This window comes from Acinonyx jubatus, chromosome E2 (assembly GCF_027475565.1).
Source record: "Acinonyx jubatus isolate Ajub_Pintada_27869175 chromosome E2, VMU_Ajub_asm_v1.0, whole genome shotgun sequence".
NCBI classification, from domain to species: Eukaryota; Metazoa; Chordata; class Mammalia; order Carnivora; family Felidae; genus Acinonyx; species Acinonyx jubatus.
Window position 1 is genome coordinate 325,641 of NC_069396.1, and position 18,190 is coordinate 343,830.

The following is an 18,190-nucleotide window of genomic DNA, read 5'->3' on the forward strand; positions in this document are numbered from 1 at the left end:
TGCTGGCAACGAATCCAGTTCTCCACCAAACACCCTCAGAGAAGGAGACAGGAACCACATGGAAGCATTCCATATTGGCTCCGGGACCAGGAAGTCCCACTCCACATCTGACCACTCATGTTTGGCCTCCGCGGAGCAGCAGCAGCTTTGCTGGGCTGGCGTCTTCAAATTCAGGACCTTGAATGTTGCCACCAGAGTCCTGCTGTGTGATGCCCTCCTACGCACACCTTAGGGCCCCTGGTGATGAGCTTCCTGGCTGGTGGGCTCAGAGATGAAGACCGGGTATGAATTATGACCCTGCCAGGAGCGGTAAATGACACCATCTCAGTCGAGCACTTGTCACAGACCAAGCGTGGTACACCTGTAAAAATGGCTTTTGTGAATTAGCATTAAGGTTGCTCTGAGTTTGTTCAAGCTGCTATAACAGAGCACCACAGGCTGGGTGACTTATAAACAATTTATCACTCACAGCTCTGGAGGCTGGAAGTCTGAGGTCGGAGCACGAGAACGGCTGGGTGCCGGTGAGGGTGCTGTTCTGGTTTGCAGACCGCTGCTGTCTCCTGGTGCCCTCACAAGGTGGAAAGGATGACAGAAGTCTCTGGGATCTCTTTAAAAGGGCACTAATCCCATTCGTGCTGGCTCTACCCTTATGACCCAAACACCCCACTTCCAAGTACCATTACATAAGGGTTAGGACCTCAACATACGAATTTGGGGCGGGGGGGCACAAGCATTCATTCCATAGCAGGTGCAATGCTGAGAAACCCTGCTTTTGAAACTCACAGGCTGAGGAACACTGTTTGCGATCATAATAGTGGCAACGAGTGTCCAGCTCCCGCCTGGGGTATGGAAGTCACACTGGCCACCGACTCAGGGGAGCCCCAGTGTGAGCTGCTCCCCAACACCCCATATCTACTTTAACTCTGTACTTCCCCAGGAAATGGGATTCTGGTCAGGTTCCAAGTCCTGGTCAGAGGCCCATATCTTCACACTGGGCCACAATGACTCGACTTCAGTTCATTCAGTGTTGTCTGAGCCTGCCATCCTTCCAAATCCCACGGAAGCCTGGCTCATTCTTTACGTGGGAGAACTCCCACCCTGCCCCACGCCCCACTTGCGGCGGCCGCGTCTGGCAGTCTCTAAAGGCTGGATCTCAGCAGCCTCCAGGGCATGCACTCATGTTTGTTATAATCTAAGCAAGTAGCTTTCAAAGACTTGTGCGAGCACAATGAATCTAAAGTCCAAGCAGGCACCTGATCTTTGCGGCTGGAAAAGTGCTTTTGAGAGGGGAGATGGCCTGGCTATAAGGAGCGGGGCAGCAGCCGAGGTCACCTCCGTTTGGTGCACTCACCTTCCTCTCCTCAGGTTGCTGCTGTCCCCAGGGGCGGTGGGAACGGTGACGACTCAGCCCCCAGCCTCCTCCGTTCAAACTGTGGCCCTGCCACTGGCAGCTGGACACCCTGGGACAGTTTTGCTTGTCTCCTGCCTCAGTTTCTTCGTCTGCTTCACAGGGTCACGCGAGGAGCACACGAGAAGGTGAAGAGCTCAAGATTGCCTGACCCTGCCTGGCCCAATTGCAGGGCTGCTGAAGAGTCCTAGGCTAGGATTACTGGATTTAGCAACTGAGGCATAATTGCTCGGCATAATCATGCCCTCAAGTGGAAGGTTATTTGTTGTTTGTCTGAAATTCCAATTTAACTAACTGGGTGTCCTGTATCTGTCCTGGCCGCCCTCTCCAAGTGTGAACTAATCTCCTGGCCCGAGTACCTCCTGCAGGGGACCAGGCAGAGGGTTAGGGAGGGTTGAGGCTTCTCCCCCATGAGGGCTGGCAGTGTGCCCAGGTCCGGACACCCCCGGTCCTTCACCTAGGCTGAAATGGACAGGCGGACCTAAGGGTGAGGCAGCCAATGAAGTGGCCGTCCCAAATGCCAGCCAATAGGGTCATTCCCACTGAAGGGTGCTGGGCCAATCAGAGCTCTCGTAGGAGGGTCTGCAAGACTGGGCAGCCACTGAGCTGGCCTCTCCTGCGCCCTCATGCCGGTGCCCCTGTGGGGACAAATTCCCTTTACTAACAATAACAGATACACTTAAGAGCTTACATTTGTGGCCTTTATTATGGGCCACATGCTGTTCTAGCCACTCCCCACGCGTGTTGCTGCTTTCTGTTGTGTAATAAACCCCTCGGAAACTCAATGGCATAAAGCATCAGCCATTTCATTATGCTTCGGGAATTTGTGAGTCAGGAACTCACGTAGAGCACAGGGCTGGCTGGTCTCTGCCCCATGTCTGCAGTGTAGGAAAACAGCAGAGACCTAAATTACTCCTCATAAAAAACTAAAGCTAGAGGTTCATGGGGGAGAGTCAGTTGAAGGAGAGGGGAGAGGGCTGGAAAAAAGGAAGCACGAAGCCCCTCCCACAGAAGAAGTCTGCGGAGAAGCAGAGATGTGCTAGGGGGCCGGAAGCGATGGGCTCCCACTCCTTCACCTCCCCACACCCCCACCACCACAGCCCTCACAAACTGGCCCTGCACACTGGCGCTGAGCCGGGTTGTGGGCCTTGGGAGAAGGAAGGAAGGGATTGGCCCGAGAGCCAGCCCCACAAAGGCAGGGTGACGCAGGCAGGCCAGGCTCATCGGAGAGATGTGGAGGAAGAGGAAGTTCTTGTGGGTGCAGGTGCTCGGGAGGGAAGGGCAGTTTGGGGCCGTTTTAAGCTAAGTGGAGACGTGCACAGCCTTGGGCCAGACACGTGGCCCAGCTTGCCAGCTGGCAAGCGCCCTCACTTCTCGGAGCCTCCATTTATTGGCCTGTGAAATGTGGTAATAATGACATGTTCCTCGTAGCATCATCGTGAAGGTTCCCTGAGGGGTCTGTGTTGAGCTCTCAGGAGGAGCCCCAGTAAGACAGTGGACCTGGGGCCCAGGAGGATCATCTGTGAATGTCAGGAGCCAGAAGGACTTTTCTCAACACTGGGCAGGTGTCTCAACTCTTTCTGGGTCCAAAACCCTTGTAGTTGGGCACTGGTCGCCCTACAGCCACAGGAGTGCCACCAGGGGGCGCCTAGGGCCAGCACATTGCTCCCTGCCAGGGGTGTGCCTGGGTGCGGTGGCCACGGCTCCCTAACCCCCACCAGCCCCTTCCCGGGGCCCAAGACACAATCCTCCAACACACCATAGTTTTCCGGGCGGTGGGGGCGGGGGGGGGGTGGTTTGTTCAAAGTCCTCCCTTCCAACCCCCACTGGGGTCTCTGGCTGTCTGCACCCTAACTTCCAGTGCTTCCAGTGCTCTGGAGTGCGTCTCCCGGTGGGAGAATAGAGATAGTTCTCAATCTAGGGTGAGCTGCACCTGGTGTTTGGGATGAGCCTCCGTCTCCAGGACCCCCCTTCCAGAAGCTCCCCAGGGGCTGAGCCTTGACGCACCGGCAGCCTCTGAGCATAGCCCTTCTCAGCCACCGGCCTGGGAGACGATGCCTCTTTGCCCTGCTCCCACACAGACCTCCCCGTCTGCCCCTCCTCACCCCTTCAGACCCAACTTTCCAGAACAAAATGAAATCTCCAGCACCAGGCAGGGATATCTGACAGCAATAAATTTATTAAGTGTCCCCTCCCCCAAAAATATAAACACAAACCAGTAAAAAACCAAAAAAACAAAAACAAAAGAAACAAAATAAGCCATAAAATATCAGGCCTGCAGCTGACAATAAAGCAGACACAAAAATGGAGGTGCCCTATGGCGGGAAGACAGGACTCACGTGGGGTGGGGATGCCGTATATACTGGAGGACAAGCTCTCGGGAGCCCTAGGGTGCTGTGAGCAGAGCTGGTGGGGGCAAGCCTGGGGGTGGTGTCAGTAGCGACGTGGCGCCAGGGGACAGGCCTCGTGGCCCTGGCCGCAGCCCGGCTCGCCCCTCCAGCCGCTTCACTTGGGGCCCTGAGCCTCGGACTCCTCCTCATCGTCTTCGTACATCTCGCCCTCCTCCTCGGCCGTGGCGTCCTGGTACTGCTGGTACTCGGACACCAGGTCGTTCATGTTGCTCTCGGCCTCGGTGAACTCCATCTCGTCCATGCCCTCGCCCGTGTACCAGTGCAGGAAGGCCTTGCGCCGGAACATGGCCGTGAACTGCTCCGAGATGCGCTTGAACAGCTCCTGGATGGCCGTGCTGTTGCCGATGAAGGTGGAGGACATCTTGAGGCCCCGGGGCGGGATGTCGCACACGGCCACCTTGACGTTGTTGGGGATCCACTCGACGAAGTAGCTGCTGTTCTTGCTCTGGATGGCCAGCATCTGCTCGTCCACCTCCTTCATGGACATGCGGCCGCGGAACACGGTGGCCACCGTCAGGTAGCGGCCGTGGCGCGGGTCGCACGCGGCCATCATGTTCTTGGCGTCGAACATCTGCTGCGTGAGCTCGGGCACCGTGAGCGCGCGGTACTGCTGGCTGCCCCTGGCAGTGAGCGGGGCGAAGCCGGGCATGAAGAAGTGCAGGCGCGGGAAGGGCACCATGTTCACGGCCAGCTTGCGCAGGTCGGCGTTCAGCTGGCCCGGGAAGCGCAGGGACGTGGTGACGCCGCTCATGGTGGCCGACACCAGGTGGTTGAGGTCGCCGTAGGTGGGCGTGGCCAGTTTGAGGGTGCGGAAGCAGATGTCGTACAGGGCCTCGTTGTCGATGCAGTAGGTCTCGTCCGTGTTCTCCACCAGCTGGTGGATGGACAGCGTGGCGTTGTAGGGCTCCACCACCGTGTCCGACACCTTGGGCGAGGGCACCACGCTGAAGGTGTTCATGATGCGGTCCGGGTACTCCTCGCGCACCTTGCTGATGAGGAGGGTGCCCATGCCCGAGCCCGTGCCCCCGCCCAGCGAGTGGGTCAGCTGGAAGCCCTGCAGGCAGTCGCAATTCTCACATTCCTTCCGCACCACGTCCAGGACCGAGTCCACCAGCTCGGCGCCCTCCGTGTAGTGACCCTTGGCCCAGTTGTTGCCAGCCCCGCTCTGACCTGTGGGGTGAGGGGGAGAGGGGGCAGGGGGAGCGCAAGACTAGTCAGGCCTCCGGTGGCTGCCTGAACAGGCCACTCAGAGCACCACTGGGGACACCCTGTGCCTGTCTCCCTCCGTGCAGTGGGGGTGCCCACACCCGCACGCTCCCTCCATGGCCCTCCATGCCAGCCATGCTGTGTGCTGGGGACCCCACTGCCTGGTGCCCCGTGTTAAGGGCTCGAGACAGGAATTGAGGACCTGGGCTTGCAGCTCTCGTTCTGCCTCCCTCGGGGGTCCTGGGTGAATCTACCTGTCCCCCTCACACCCCCCCCGCAGCCCACCCACCCTCTGGCTGGCCATGCTGGCAGTGTAAGCGGTGGCCTCCAGAACCCCAGAATCCCTCACGGCTTGGGGTCTGAATGTGGATTCGAGCCCCTCAGCTGGGGTGTTGAACTCCAGAAGACAGAAATGGGGTGAGGGTCTCTTGATCACAGCAATGCTGCCTGCCCATGAACTTGAATCCTCTGGAGACTGACTCGTGTCCTGCCAGCTCTGTAACAGTCTCGTAAGCTTAAGTCTCTGCCTTACACATTGTTCTGCCTGAAATACACAAGTGGTTTCTATTCTCTGCACAGAGCCTTTTCTCTGGGCCCACTGCAACACGGGTAGGTCATTTCTGTCCTGCTAAGTGGCGACTTTGCTCTGTTGTTTCACTGATCTGGATCTGCCTGTGGTGGGGTCTGCATCAGAGTGTGGGACAGGGGAAACTTACCGAAGATGAAGTTGTCAGGCCTGAAGAGGTGCCCAAAGGCCCCAGACCGGACACTGTCCATGGTCCCAGGCTCAAGGTCCACGAGAATGGCCCGAGGCACATACTTATGAGCTGAGGAGGAAAGGGGTGGGTTATGTGGGTCACACAGGGGAAGGGACGCCTACCACCCTGTCCCGCCAGAGTCATGCTGTCACCATGAGTGCTCAGACTCTCTGGGACCAGAGAGGTGGGAACCACGTGTGAAACGGGGATCGTGGTCAACACCTCAGACAGCCAGGACCTCATCCTACGTCCACGTGGGCAGGCTGATATTTCTCCAGTTTGCCGTGGACATCATTTTACACCAGTTGTTAAATAGCCCCTGCTCTGGACCCTCCCAGGGGCCTCCTGCGGGACCTCCAGGACCCTGCCCAGCCCTGTCCATTCCCCTGGACTGGGTATGTGTCGTGTGACCATTACACGTATTTGAATCTCACTAGGGTGGCAGTTTCCAGGGTCCCTTGTCTTTGTTTTGTGAGTCTCAGGTTGCATCTGCCAAGCTGCTGCTAGGCGGGCAGAGATGCTGAGACCCGGCAGTCAAGAAGCCCTCTCCCCACTCCTCCCAGGTCGAGCACGGGGCAAGGTGGGAGCTCACAAGAGGCCTCGTTGTAGTAGACGCTGATGCGCTCCAGCTGAAGGTCCGAGTCCCCCACATAGTTGCCACTGGGGTCTATACCGTGCTCGTCGCTGATCACCTCCCAGAACTGCAGGGGGAAAGGAAGGGTCAGCAGGTGCTTGCGGCCCCCACCAGGCCCTTCCCCTCCCACGGACTCAGCCCTGGGTATAAATTAAGGGGCCTGGATGCAGAGCTTGCACTCACTCCTTTCGGTGACTTTGGAGAAGAGCCCCCAAGCTCTGTCATCTACCAGAAGATTGTCCTAGCAAATATGCACGTCCACTGTCTGCACGGTGGGCGCGGCCTGCAGCCCTCAGGGTGGTGCCGGGCTCAGCTGACACAGACCCGGGCCCCCAGACTCAGCCTTGCACTTGCTAACCAGGGGCCTGGGGCAGCCACTCCTCCATGAAGGGGTAGTAATAATCACCCTCGCGGGGCGGTTTTCGTTATTTCTCTTTTCAGATGAAGAAACTGAGGCACAGAGATCAAGAACTGCCCACAGCAAGTGACAGGGTCCAGGATATGTGTGCCCTTCGGTGTCAGGGCAAAGGCTGTCCAGAGACAGGGTCCGGCAGTGCCCAGGACACCATCAGCCTCAGCCACCAGGAACCACAGGGGCCCCGAGTGGGGACTGACTTGCCTGGGGCCCCCCAGCCAGTTCTCAAAGACCGGCCCGGCCCCAACCCCCGGGGCTTCCTTCCTCCACTGCCTCCTGCCGTCCACACTGCCCTCCTCCGACTCCGCTCCTGCAGCTGTAGCAGGGCCCAAAAGCCTAGAGCGGGGCCTGCATTCAGGAACGGCACCACCTCTTTCCAGCTGTGTGACCCTGGGCGGGTCCTGAGGATTCTCTGTGCCTCGGGGCCCTCATCCGTTCGGTAGGCCGGATGGTGGAAACAAGGCTTCCTAGTGTTATTATTACAAAATGCATGAAAAGTCTTGGTAGTCTTTGGAGCTTCCTACCACTGCCCTCCTCAGTCCCAGGCCTTTGTGAGAGCCTGAGCCAGGGCCTTGGTCCCCAGGGCTCCAAGACACCCCAAACCTCTGGTTTCAGGGACACCCGCAGCCCCTGTAGAGGAGTGATGAGCTCAAGACAACAAGTGTGGGGCCAGCAGAGAGTGATTCAGTCACCCTGCCATCAACATATCTACAGAAAGTTGTTGAAAATGCATCTGTGAGAAGCACGGTCATCCAGGAGAAGACGGACCAGATCCATCCAGCACCAGTCAGTGTGTGCCAGTGACCCCAGCTTTTGGGACCTCAGTTTTCTCAACTGTAAAGTGGACACGACAATAGTACCCACATCACATGGTTAGCACAAGGCCTGATGCATTCAGCAAATGTTGGCTTCAGTGAGTTAAAAGGTCTTAGATGCTATTTATTTTTAAAAAAATTTTAAGTTGTATTTCTTTATTTTGAGAGGTGTATGTGGGGGGGGGGGGTGAGTGAGGGAGTGGCAGAGAGAGGGAAGAGGAGAGAAAGAATCCTAAGCAGGCCCCACAGGGTCAGTGCAGAGCCTGAGTGGGGCTCAAACTCAGGAACCCTGAGATCATGCCCTGAGCTGAAATCAAGAGTTGGTTGCCTAACCAACTGAGCCACCCTGATGCCCCTTGGATGCCATTAAAAAAAATTTTTTTTAATGTTTATTTATTTTTGAGAGAGAGAAAGAGACAGAGCGTGAGCAGGGGAGGGGAGGAGAGAGAGAGGGAGACACAGAATCCGAAGCAGGCTCCAGGCTCTGAGCTGTCAGCACAGACCCTGACACAGGGCTCGAACTCACAAGTTGTGAGATCATGACCTGAGCCGAAGTCAGACACTTAAGTGACTGAGCCATCCTGGTGCCCCTGGATGCTATTTAAAAAATTTTTTTAATGTTTATTTATTTTTGAGAGAGAGAGAGAGAGCAAAGGAGGGGCAGAGAGAGAGGGAGACACAGAATCCGAAGCAGGCTCCAGGATCTGAGCTGTCAGCACAGAGCTTGACGTGGGGCTTGAACCCACAAACCACAAGATAATGACCTGAGCCACGTAGACACTTAACTGACTGAGCCAGCCAGCCACCCCCCTTAGACGCTATTTAAATTTGTAAAGTCATATGTAGAAAAAATAAATAAAAATAAAAGTTAAAAAAATCAATATACTTTGAGATAGTGTGGTGCAGTAAAATAACATCACTGATAGAAGCTGATCTCCAAGACGCATCTTTGAGGGAAAGGCATATTGCATAATGATGCATGGAGTAAAAAAGCAAACCTCACAAAAGATGCTGTATCTCTCTACAAAGATATACAGATAACATGCACAGGAAACAGGCTGGAAGAATGGAAACAAAATTGTCCCCCAAGGAAAGCAGAACGTGGAGGCAGGAACGAGGTGGTAGGCACTTTGCCCTCATCTGCAGTGTCTCCACTTTTTAGAAGAATATATTAAGAATTGCTTTTGAAGTTAAAACTAATAAAATGTGATTTAAAATAAGGATCTTGGGGCTCCTGGGTGGCTTAGTCAGTTAAGCATCGGACTCTGGATTTCGGCTCATGATCTCACGGTCAGTGAGATCGTGCCCCGTCTGAGGCTCGGCGCTGACAGCGTGGAGCCTGCCTGGGATTCTCTCTCCCTCTCTCTCTGCTCCTACCCTGCTGGAGCGTGCCCTCTCTCTCAAAAAAATAAACTTCTGAAAAATCTTAAGAAAAATAAGTATCTTATTAGTAAAATATGTAATATAAAATGAAATATAATTTTGTAAATTAAGTAAAAAATTACGACCATCACTACAGTTGAGAAAACTGCCAGATGGCGTGTGGACCCCAGGGTCCAGGCCGCATTTCCTACCTCAAGACACCGTCACCACCCCCCACCTCCGCCCCCGCGGCGCTGTCCGTGGTGCTGATCCGTTGCCGCGTCCGCGCTCAGGGGCCGGCCAAGTGTCTGGGCGGGCACAGGAGCCCCAGGCAAGTGGGGTGCAGCAGCTCCGCCAGAGGGAGGGCTAGCCGATTCAGGGGCGTTAAACCCTTTTAGGTCCTCGATGTCTTTCCCCGCTTCGAGCACAGAGAGCGTTACCCTGACCCATTTAGGAGGCGCTGGGAGAGGAGGCGGGTGCGAGGAAACCGGAAATCCCTCCCCCCACTGGCCGTCAGGGCCAGGGTCCGGGCCCGCCCCTCCCAGGCTCCGCCCAGCGGCCGAGAGAAGGGGGTGCAGACAAAGGCTCCTGGCCGGCCCTGCACCCCAGGGGAGGAGGGCGAGGCCCCCAGATTCATCCGCCTGTTGAATGGACGCGGGGGGGGGGGGGGGGGGCGGGGCATCCCGATATATCCATGCAGACCTAAACTCAAAACTCCCGCCGTGTCCCCCCTGGGCGGGTGCCTCAACTTCCTGGAGCGACCCTTGGGAGGAGGGCGGTACCCCATCTCACCACATACCTGCGAGGTGGTGCGCCTAGAGCACCTGGCACAGCGCTCAATACGCAGCGACCATTGTCATGAGTCAGTAATGCGCCAAGCTCACCCTCAGGACAGATGTGTTCTCTCCTGGCCCCAGTCTCCCTGACTGCCCTAGATCCCCCCGCAGCCAGGCCCCTCCCTAGAGCAGGGACCCAAGCTGAGTCAAGCACCACCCAAGGACCTGCAAGCCTGCTGATCGTGATGGAAAGGAAAAGTTTGCTCTCTCCCCTCGCCAGGGAGCCCCAAACCCCCAAACTAGTATGGGATTAGGAGACTGAAATGGCCAGTGAACTGCCTGTCCACAGGGCAGATGGCAGCATCCACGAAGCCCGTACATGGGGCCTAGCCCAGGGGGCTTTGAATAATTTCCGAGACAAGGAGGCCAGAAGGAAAGGGCTTGACAGCTGCCACTGGTCACCAAAGAAAGGCAGCGGTGGGAAAGGGAGAAGCAATCCCCCTCCCTGCAAAACCCATCTCTCCCTGGTTTGAACTGTTAGAAAGGATCAGATATTAATGTTTAAAACAACATACAGTAAGAAAATCAACCCAAAAGGAATAAAAAGTAATGAGCAATCTCTAAGAAGCAGAAAAAAAATCTCCCCGGAGGACACTGTCTGGCACTCAGGCTACTGCCTCTGCCTTTCTTCCTCCCACCCCTGCCCTCCTGGCCGTCCCCCCACCTCAGCAATACCTCTGGCGTGGACTTGCCTTTGCCTGGTACGTGTCTGTCCCGGTCACAGAAGGGAGGGGTGCATAACTGGAGTCACTACACGCCCAGGCTCAGGCAGGACTCGGGACTGCCCTCCCTCCCCCCAGTGACCCTTGACACGCCCCCCCCCCCCCCCCAAGAAGCAGATGTTCAGGGCAGGCCTGGCCCCTGTGACCACATTAGCGAGCCCTCCGCCCCTCCCACCTGGCCAGGGCAGCTGTCAGTGACTGCCCCAGGAGCCCTGATTTGATTTGAGGCCATCATCCCCCGGGCCTCCCCCTCCCCCAGTCCCCTTCCTGGGGCAGACACAGCTGTCTCCTTGGGTGATTAGGGAGTCTCCCTGGTTCCACCCCTCCACCCCATCCAAGTCGCCTCCACCCTAGAGAAGTTGCAATTTACATGTCAGCCACGAGGCTGCCCCAGCCCTGTTGTAATTAGCTTTTTGTTCTTGCCTGGTTTCCATGGCAACAGCCTCCAGAGGAACCTTTTCCTAGGCCCCTTCCCCTCCAAGACCTGTCTCCTCCCACAGCCTCCTTCTGGAAACCCGCCCTCCACCGTTCCCACCCCGCGTCCCTGGCCTTGGTCCTGACAAAGCCACTCCTGCTGCCCCGTTTTGTTCTGAGGGGTGCCCCAGTGGGCAGCAGGCCCCACCCACCCAGCCTGAGCCCTAGGCTGGCCGTCTGCAGAGCGTGGCTCTGTCTCGCACTTGCTGTGTGACCTTGGGCAAGGGACAATCTCCAGGATGTGACACCTGTCTCCTGGGTTCCAGCGGGGAATATAGGACCTCTTCTTCCCCTCAGTCCCAACATCTGTGAGGTGGGCTAATAACAGTGGAGGGGAGGCGCCGGGCGGTGATGCAGCTGTCCATCCCGGGAGCCCGGCTTTGTTCCCGCGACCTACCCCCAGACTCCGCGGTCCCGGGGTGGGTACTGCCCACCCAGCTCCACCGGGTGCTCTGACCAGGCTGGGCTGAGCCGAAGGAGAGTCCCGGCCCGGACCAAGGTCACCCCGACTTTGTGCCCAACCCTTCCCCCCAACAAAGGAACAGGGCGGGGTCAGGAAGCCCAGGGCTGTAAGAGGGAGGTTAGGGACACGGGGGTGGCCTGGCGGCTGGGAGGACATCCTGTTGCTGGGGGGTTGGGGGGGGGGGCGGGCGGAGTGGGAGCACGGCCGACAGAATCGTTACGGCTTTGAAGGGTGACGCCCCACCCAAACCTGCCCACCCATCCATCAGGCTCAAGGCTGCATAGGGACCCCGGAGAAGAGGGCCACGCCCAGACAGTCCCCGCAGCCGCAGCCGCTGACTCGAGCCGTGCTCCGGCAGGCCAGAGGTGCCCGGGCAGGGACAGAGGACACACGGCGTGCAGGTGGCAGGGCGGGGATCCCGATGCCCCGGTCGCCCGCCCGCCGCGGGGCCCGGCTCGTCCCTTTGTTCTCTCTCGGCTTCGCAGGGGCGAGTGCGACGCGGGGTGCGGCTCGCGGGGCCCGGGCGCCTCCCTGCTTCCCTCCCTCCGGGGCCCGGCGCGGGGTGGGGGTGCGGGGGGCGCGCGGGTCTCGGGGCCCGGAGCGGGGCGGGGGTGCGGCGGCGCGCCTCCTCACCTTGGCCCCGATCTGGTTGCCGCACTGGCCGGCCTGGATGTGCACGATCTCCCTCATGCTCGGTGCGGGCGGCGGGCGGCTGCGGGACACGCGCGTACAGGCCGGGGCTGGCTGCGGAGGCTCGGGCGTCCCCGCCGCCCGCTCTTATAGGCCGGGCCCCGCCCGCCGCGCCCGGCCTGGCGTCACCGGGCGCGGCCAATCGGAGGGCGCCGCCGCAGAATGCGGCACCGGCCTGCACCATCAGCACCGCGCATCCCCACTCGGCCGCGCGCTGCGGCGCCTCCTCCCGCCGCCGCCGGGGTCTGGGGGCCCGCGGGGGGCGGGGGGTGGGGTGGGCCGCACACTGAAAGGAGGGGCTGGCGGGCTCCGGGGAGGACAATAGAGGCCCCTCTCGGCTCTCGGACGCCGCCTAGGCCGCCCTCCCCGGTCCCAGCGCAGCGGCAGCCCCACCCTGAGGCTTTGCAAGGACAGCCTTTCTCCCCCACACCCGTTCAGGGACCACCCCCACGTTCCCACCCCAAAAGACGAGATGGACGCCTCTCAGCTCCCTGTCTTGTGACAAACAAGGTACTCTGAGCTTTGCCGGATCCCTTAGGGGTGGGGGACGCGGGGAAAGGCTGCAGCAGTCACCGAACCCTCCAGAAGAGAGCAGGGGGCAGGGCTCAGAAACGCCGAGTCAGAAGGGCGGTGGGAGAGGGTGGCAGCTTCTGCAGTGGGGGTTGCGATCCTGCGTCCTCCTCCCCCAGGGGCCTGCCACGCGATTCCAGACGGACCTTGCCCATGTCACAGCGCCTGCCATGTGTCCGCTGCTCAGTGAATACCGGTGTCAGGAATGGTCATAAGGACACAAGCCAGTCCAGGGACTGACAGGGTGGGGGGTGGTGGGCAGTGGGTTCTGTCTGGTTCACCTCCTGATTTCACTTGTGCCCCTAGACCCTTGGTCCAAGTGAGGCCAGCACAACGTGGTGGTGGCGGGGTGGGGTCTATGTGGTGAGATGGTGTGTGCCTAAGGCGGAGGGGGTGGGGCTCTTGGGGGAAAAACTGGGAGGGGGTCCCCTGGTCAGAAAAAAAGGGAGAGAAAGAAGCAGACGAGCCGTGCGGACGTTGTGCTGCACGTACATATGCCACTGGCTCGATGTTCCCCTGGGGTCAGACATCGTACTGAAACCACCTTACAATAAGGTCCTTCTGATGTTTCAGTAAGAAAATCTTCCAGGGCCTCAGTCACAGTGCCCAGAGGTTCCACAAGCAGTCGGCGGTGCGCCTATGTGTTTCCTGGGTGTGGCTGTGCACAAGCCCCTCTTTCCCTCCTGAAGCTCTCCAGTTTGGCTAGTCCAGAAATGGGTCTTTTGTTCTCCAGAGACACCCCTCCCCCACAACATGTCCACGATGTGGCTTTCTGTGGTTGGCTTCTGGCTGCCTGGGGCCCCTCCCTGCCTCCCCCCCCCCCCCCCCACATACACACACCCTGTTCAGGGGGTCGTTGGTGAGCGTTTGGCTCTTCCCCGGAGCTGGCTGCACCTCCCCGTCTGAGCGAAGGAAGAAGCTTTGCAGCATCCTGCTGGCCAGGACCCATTACCCACATGCCCTGCCTCCCTGAGTGATGGCATCAGGCCAGGCCAGCTCTCCCTCCATCCCCAGAGGGCTCTGGTGCCAGGTTCAAAGCTGACTCACCATCACCATCCTGTCTCCCAGCAAAGGCTGGCCCTGCCGGGAACCAGCTCCTGGCCTTGAGGCCAGCAGTCTGGGCTGAAGCTGCCAGCATGGGTGGGGACTGGCTGGGGCAGCGCTTCGGGGCGGCTGGCCGGGGGCTGCAGGAGCCCTCAGCATTACTAGACCTGCCTTCAAACTGGCTGGTACTGTCACTTTGGCCTCCGCCGAACCTGTATGAGGAGGGGGTCGTCTGTGCGCTCAGTATGTGTGGAGCAAACCAGGTGGGCTCTTCAGTGAGAAACCCAGGATCGCAACAGAGGGGGGACCCAAGGCTTTCTGGCACCAGGCAGCATGGTTCACCCCAGATGTCCACTCCCTTGGGGTGTGGACTTGGACAGGCCTTGGACAGACTTACTCCATTCGGGGAGGCCTTGCCTCAAACACTTCCCAGAGCTGGCTGAGTCCTAACCCCCCTTCCAGAAGGGCAGTGCTGGGGGGGAGAGCAGACCCCAGCCCCCAGCCCACTCTACACTGTGGGCCCCTCCATGTTGTTCAGAGCAGACATGGAGGAGGGGTGCCATGACTGGGCTGAGAGAGGGCTGAGGTCACAGATGCGTCACGGGGGTCCAGCTTTGGCTGCAGCCTGGACAGTGTCGAGTCGTGTCACCATGGAGGTGTCAGGGGTGGTGCGGCTGCTGCTCCTGCTGTCTCTTTACTCTGGTTGCTCTGAGCTGGGGGTTTGCGCCATGAAGAGAAAACCGAACACGGGCTCAGAGCAGGTGTGAGTGCCCCCCCCTCCCGCCACACTCTCCCCCTGGGCCGGGCTTCAGGCACTCTGGGTCCTTTGGGGCTATGGCTTTTTTCTTCTTTCTTTCTTTTTATTTTTTTTTAATTTATATCCAAGTTAGTTAGCATATAGTGCAACAATGATTTCAGGAGTACATTCCTTAGTGCCCCTTCCCCATTTAGCCCATTCCCCTCCCACAACCCCTCCCGTAACTGTTTGTTCTCCATATTTAAGAGTCTCTTATGTTTATGCCTTTTTTTTTTAAACATATTTATTTTGACAGAGAGAGAGAGAGAGAGAGAGAGAGAGAGAGAGAGAGAGGGAATGAGCAGGGGAGGGGTGGAGAGAGAGGGAGGAAGAATCCCAAGCAGGCGCTGTGCTGTCAGCGCGGAGCCCCGTGCAGGGCTCCGTCCCAAGAAGGGTGAGATCATGACCTGTGCTGAAATCAGGAGTGGGATGCTTAGCTGACGGAGTCACTCAGGGCTGTGGCTTCTTCACCTGGGCAGGCCAGCCACGGTTTCTGGCTGGTTTCTGGGACTCACTTCACCCTGTTCATCACCCTCAACCCCACCCCTGCCCCTCCCCCTTCCTCCTCCCTCTGGCTTCAAGCAATTTCCAGAAAGAGGCAAGACGAATGGTGGAGGTGATGCAGCGAGCACAGCATTTATTACCAGGCCACTTCCCAGCCCTGAGACCCTGGGCTGACGCTGGCTCACTGCTTCGGGCCGACAACCCCCGCCTTGGCCTGAGCAGGCACTGGCCGGCGCCGTCTGCCAGATGCGTGGGGTGCACACAGATGGCCGCCCCCAGCCCCCATGCTCTCTGGTCACCGCTGAGCCTTAGATCAGCCCCGCCCTCTGCCGGAGCCCGTGCAGACACGGTCCCTCTGCCTGAAACGGCAGCTCACTTCTTCCTGAAGCAGGCCTGCGAAGCCAGGTCCTGCTGGTCACAAAGTCCCTTTTCCAGAGGCCCTCCCGGGGAGCAGCGCTTGTCATTCGGCCCACACAGAGACTTCGCATCCCGACAGGCCAAGGGGCACAGATCCATAGACTTGGCAGCAAGGGTGGGTGTCCTCGCCTGGTGCCTGGCTGGAGGTGGAGCGCTCCAGGGGTGGGCAGAGTCCCCGCCCGGGGGCCCGGGACCCACCTCTAGTGCCTGCGGCCCCGCCATCTCCCCGGCCTCCAGTCTCCACAGCAACTCCTGGAGGTCTGTGCTCTCTCCCTTCTCGGGCCCCAGAGGGTCCATGCCTCCGCACCGCCCGAGATCGGCTCATCCGTCCCCTTTGGCAAGTGCCTGCCCCTGTCGCACAGGAATCAGGCCATAGGACATCCCCACCTCCCTCTGCCCGGCACCCTGGCCCCGAGCCCGCAGCCTCACCATGAGCACAGCAGCACCTCTTGGAGCGTCTTCCGGAGCTCCTGGCTGCGGAAGGCGTAGATGAGGGGGTCGACGATGGAGTTGCAGATGATGAGGGTGAGGAAGAGGTTGAAGTTCTTGAAGACGCAGCCACAGATGGGGTGTCGAGGGCAGAGGACCATGAGCGAGAGGTGCAGGAAGAAGGGGCCCCAGCAGAGAAAGAAAATGCCCAGCAGGATGGTGAGCGTGGCCGCGCCCTTGAGGCCCAAGCCCTGGTGGACGGGGCGCTGCCGCTTATGGAGCCGGGCGATGCCCCGGGCGTGCTGGCACGCCCGGGCGAGCATGTGGACGTACAGCACGGCCATGAGCACCAGCATGGCTACAAAGAAGCTGACGAGACAGAGCAGGACGGCCGTGTGATCGTAGTAGGCGATGAAGAGCGTGCTGGAGAGGACGCTAGCCACCCAGATAGCTGAGATAGCCCACCACGCCCGGGGCAGCGTGACGATGCTGTGGTACCGCAGCGCGTAGAAGATGGAAATGTAGCGGTCCACGGCGATGGCGCCCAGGAAGCAGAGGCTCGACACCATGGCGCCACAGACCAGCACGTCAATGATGTCGTCCAGCTGCTGCACCACGGCGGCCCGGCCGGCCAGGGTGCCTGCCTCCAGCAGCAGCATGACAGCCGTCTCCAGCACACTGCTCACACTCACCAGCAGGTCGGACACGGCCAGGCAACAGATGAAGTAATACATGGGCGAGTGCAGGTTGCGGTTCTTGGCAATGGCGGCCACCACCAGCACGTTCTCCACCACGCTCACCAGCCCCAGGCTGAGAAAGAGTCCGTCGGGAACGGACACCTCCAAGCACCGGGGCCCTGTCTGGTTGGCGGCCAGCCCGAGGCGCGGGGCGGCTGGGGAGGTGGAGTTGACGGAGCCCAGCAGCCTCCTCTGGGGGCCCTGCACGGACATAGTCCCGCCAGGGAACGGGAACGGGGCCTCACTCTGCGGCGTCCTGCTCAGCAGTGGTGCTTCCAGCAGGCTTCATCGGTCCCCCCGGGGCCGCCCTCGCAGTCACCCTCTCCCCGTCCGGACAAATGTCAGCTCAGGCACAATGCAGCTGGAAAGACCCCAGCCTCCCACCAGAGCGGCCACTTCTCGGCCAGGAGGACCCCAAGCTCCCTTGTACCAACCCTCTAGTCTCTCTGGACCCTCGGCCCACCTCCCCACCTCTTCCGTGGAGGTGCGGTGGCTCGGGTCCGGACATACGTTTTTCTATGCCTCTTGCTGCCTCGTGGCCGGCCAGGCCTCCTGCTTCCCCAGGCCCGGGGTGGGCTGAGGTCCCAGAAAGAATGAAGCCTTTCTCCGGTTCTTCCAAGTCCCCGGAGCCCCTCCTCCTGAGGGTGGCCACATGATGGGCGTGCACCCTGGACGCACCATCAGAGAGCACCCATGGTACCCCGGCCTGCTGCCAGGCAACACAAATGGCATCCAGGGCCGTCCTCACTCCAAGGGCCCTGGACCTTCAAGGGCCCGCCCCTTCAGGGCTCGGCTGGGGATCTCCCGTCACCTGTGCTCCACCATCACTCCCAGCCTGGCTCTGCTCCCGGCATCTGTTTGTGTGTGGCGCAGGGACGGGGGGGGGGGGGGTTCTCCTCTAAATCTACCCCAAGACTTCTAACCCTCCTCCAGGCCCGCTGCAAACACCACCTCCTTCCTGGAGCCATCTCTGATCCCGGACACCCACCTGATACCACTCTGCCTTGGGAACAGCCATTGGCTGTTGACCACCCCCGGCCTGCAACACCCCCATGTTAAATGCGAAGGGTAGCCCCTGCCCCCAAGAACCCCACCCCCTTCACTGAGACCTGCTGCAGGGCATCCTGGTCACAACAGCCGTTTGCTCTGCCTCATCCTCCACTGGGGGAGGGGCAAGCCCCCATTTCCTCTGCGGAAGAAACCACTTCAAGGGCAGACTTCGGTCTGTGACCACGTGGTGCGCCGCCCGAGCCACCGCGCAGCCTGCGGGCACCTCGCCCCAGAGTGCTCCCAGCGCTTTCTCACCGAAGACTGCCATCTCTCCTCTAAAGGGCGAGGGTGGGCGGGGGAATCGAACTGTTGGTTGACAGGCAGAGAAAATCCGGAGCGAGAAAGGGGGGTGGCTCGTTCTGTGGTGGTGGTGGGGCCAGGAGGGGACCGGGAGGGAGGTCTCGGTGTTTCGAGTGTATCTGTGACATTCCCGTCCAAGCCAGGTGGCC

General features: G+C 59.6%; 1 protein-coding gene across 1 annotated transcript; it reads right to left on the reverse strand.

Moving 5' to 3' along the window:
- Positions 1-3,567: 3,567 nt before the first annotated feature.
- Positions 3,568-17,558, reverse strand: LOC106973526 (tubulin beta-3 chain). Its single transcript, XM_053211054.1, has 6 exons — positions 15,955-17,558; positions 13,812-14,020; positions 12,138-12,280; positions 6,376-6,484; positions 5,742-5,852; positions 3,568-4,989 (listed from the first exon to the last, which is right to left on the reverse strand). The coding sequence occupies exons 1-6, from the start codon at positions 16,902-16,904 to the stop codon at positions 3,914-3,916; spliced, it is 2,598 nt and encodes an 865-aa protein (XP_053067029.1). The 5' UTR covers positions 16,905-17,558; the 3' UTR covers positions 3,568-3,913.
- Positions 17,559-18,190: the final 632 nt, after the last annotated feature.

Coding starts and splice junctions, on each gene's coding strand:
- LOC106973526 (XM_053211054.1), bottom strand. CDS start 16,904: ATGTCCGTGCAGGGCCCCCAGAGGAGGCTGCTGGGCTCCGTCAACTCC. Junction 12,281..13,811: donor TGGGAGACAGGATGGTGATG/GTGAGTCAGCTT, acceptor CCGGCCTATAAG/AGCGGGCGGCGGGGACGCCC. Junction 5,853..6,375: donor CTACTACAACGAGGCCTCTT/GTGAGCTCCCAC, acceptor TTTCCTCCTCAG/CTCATAAGTATGTGCCTCGG.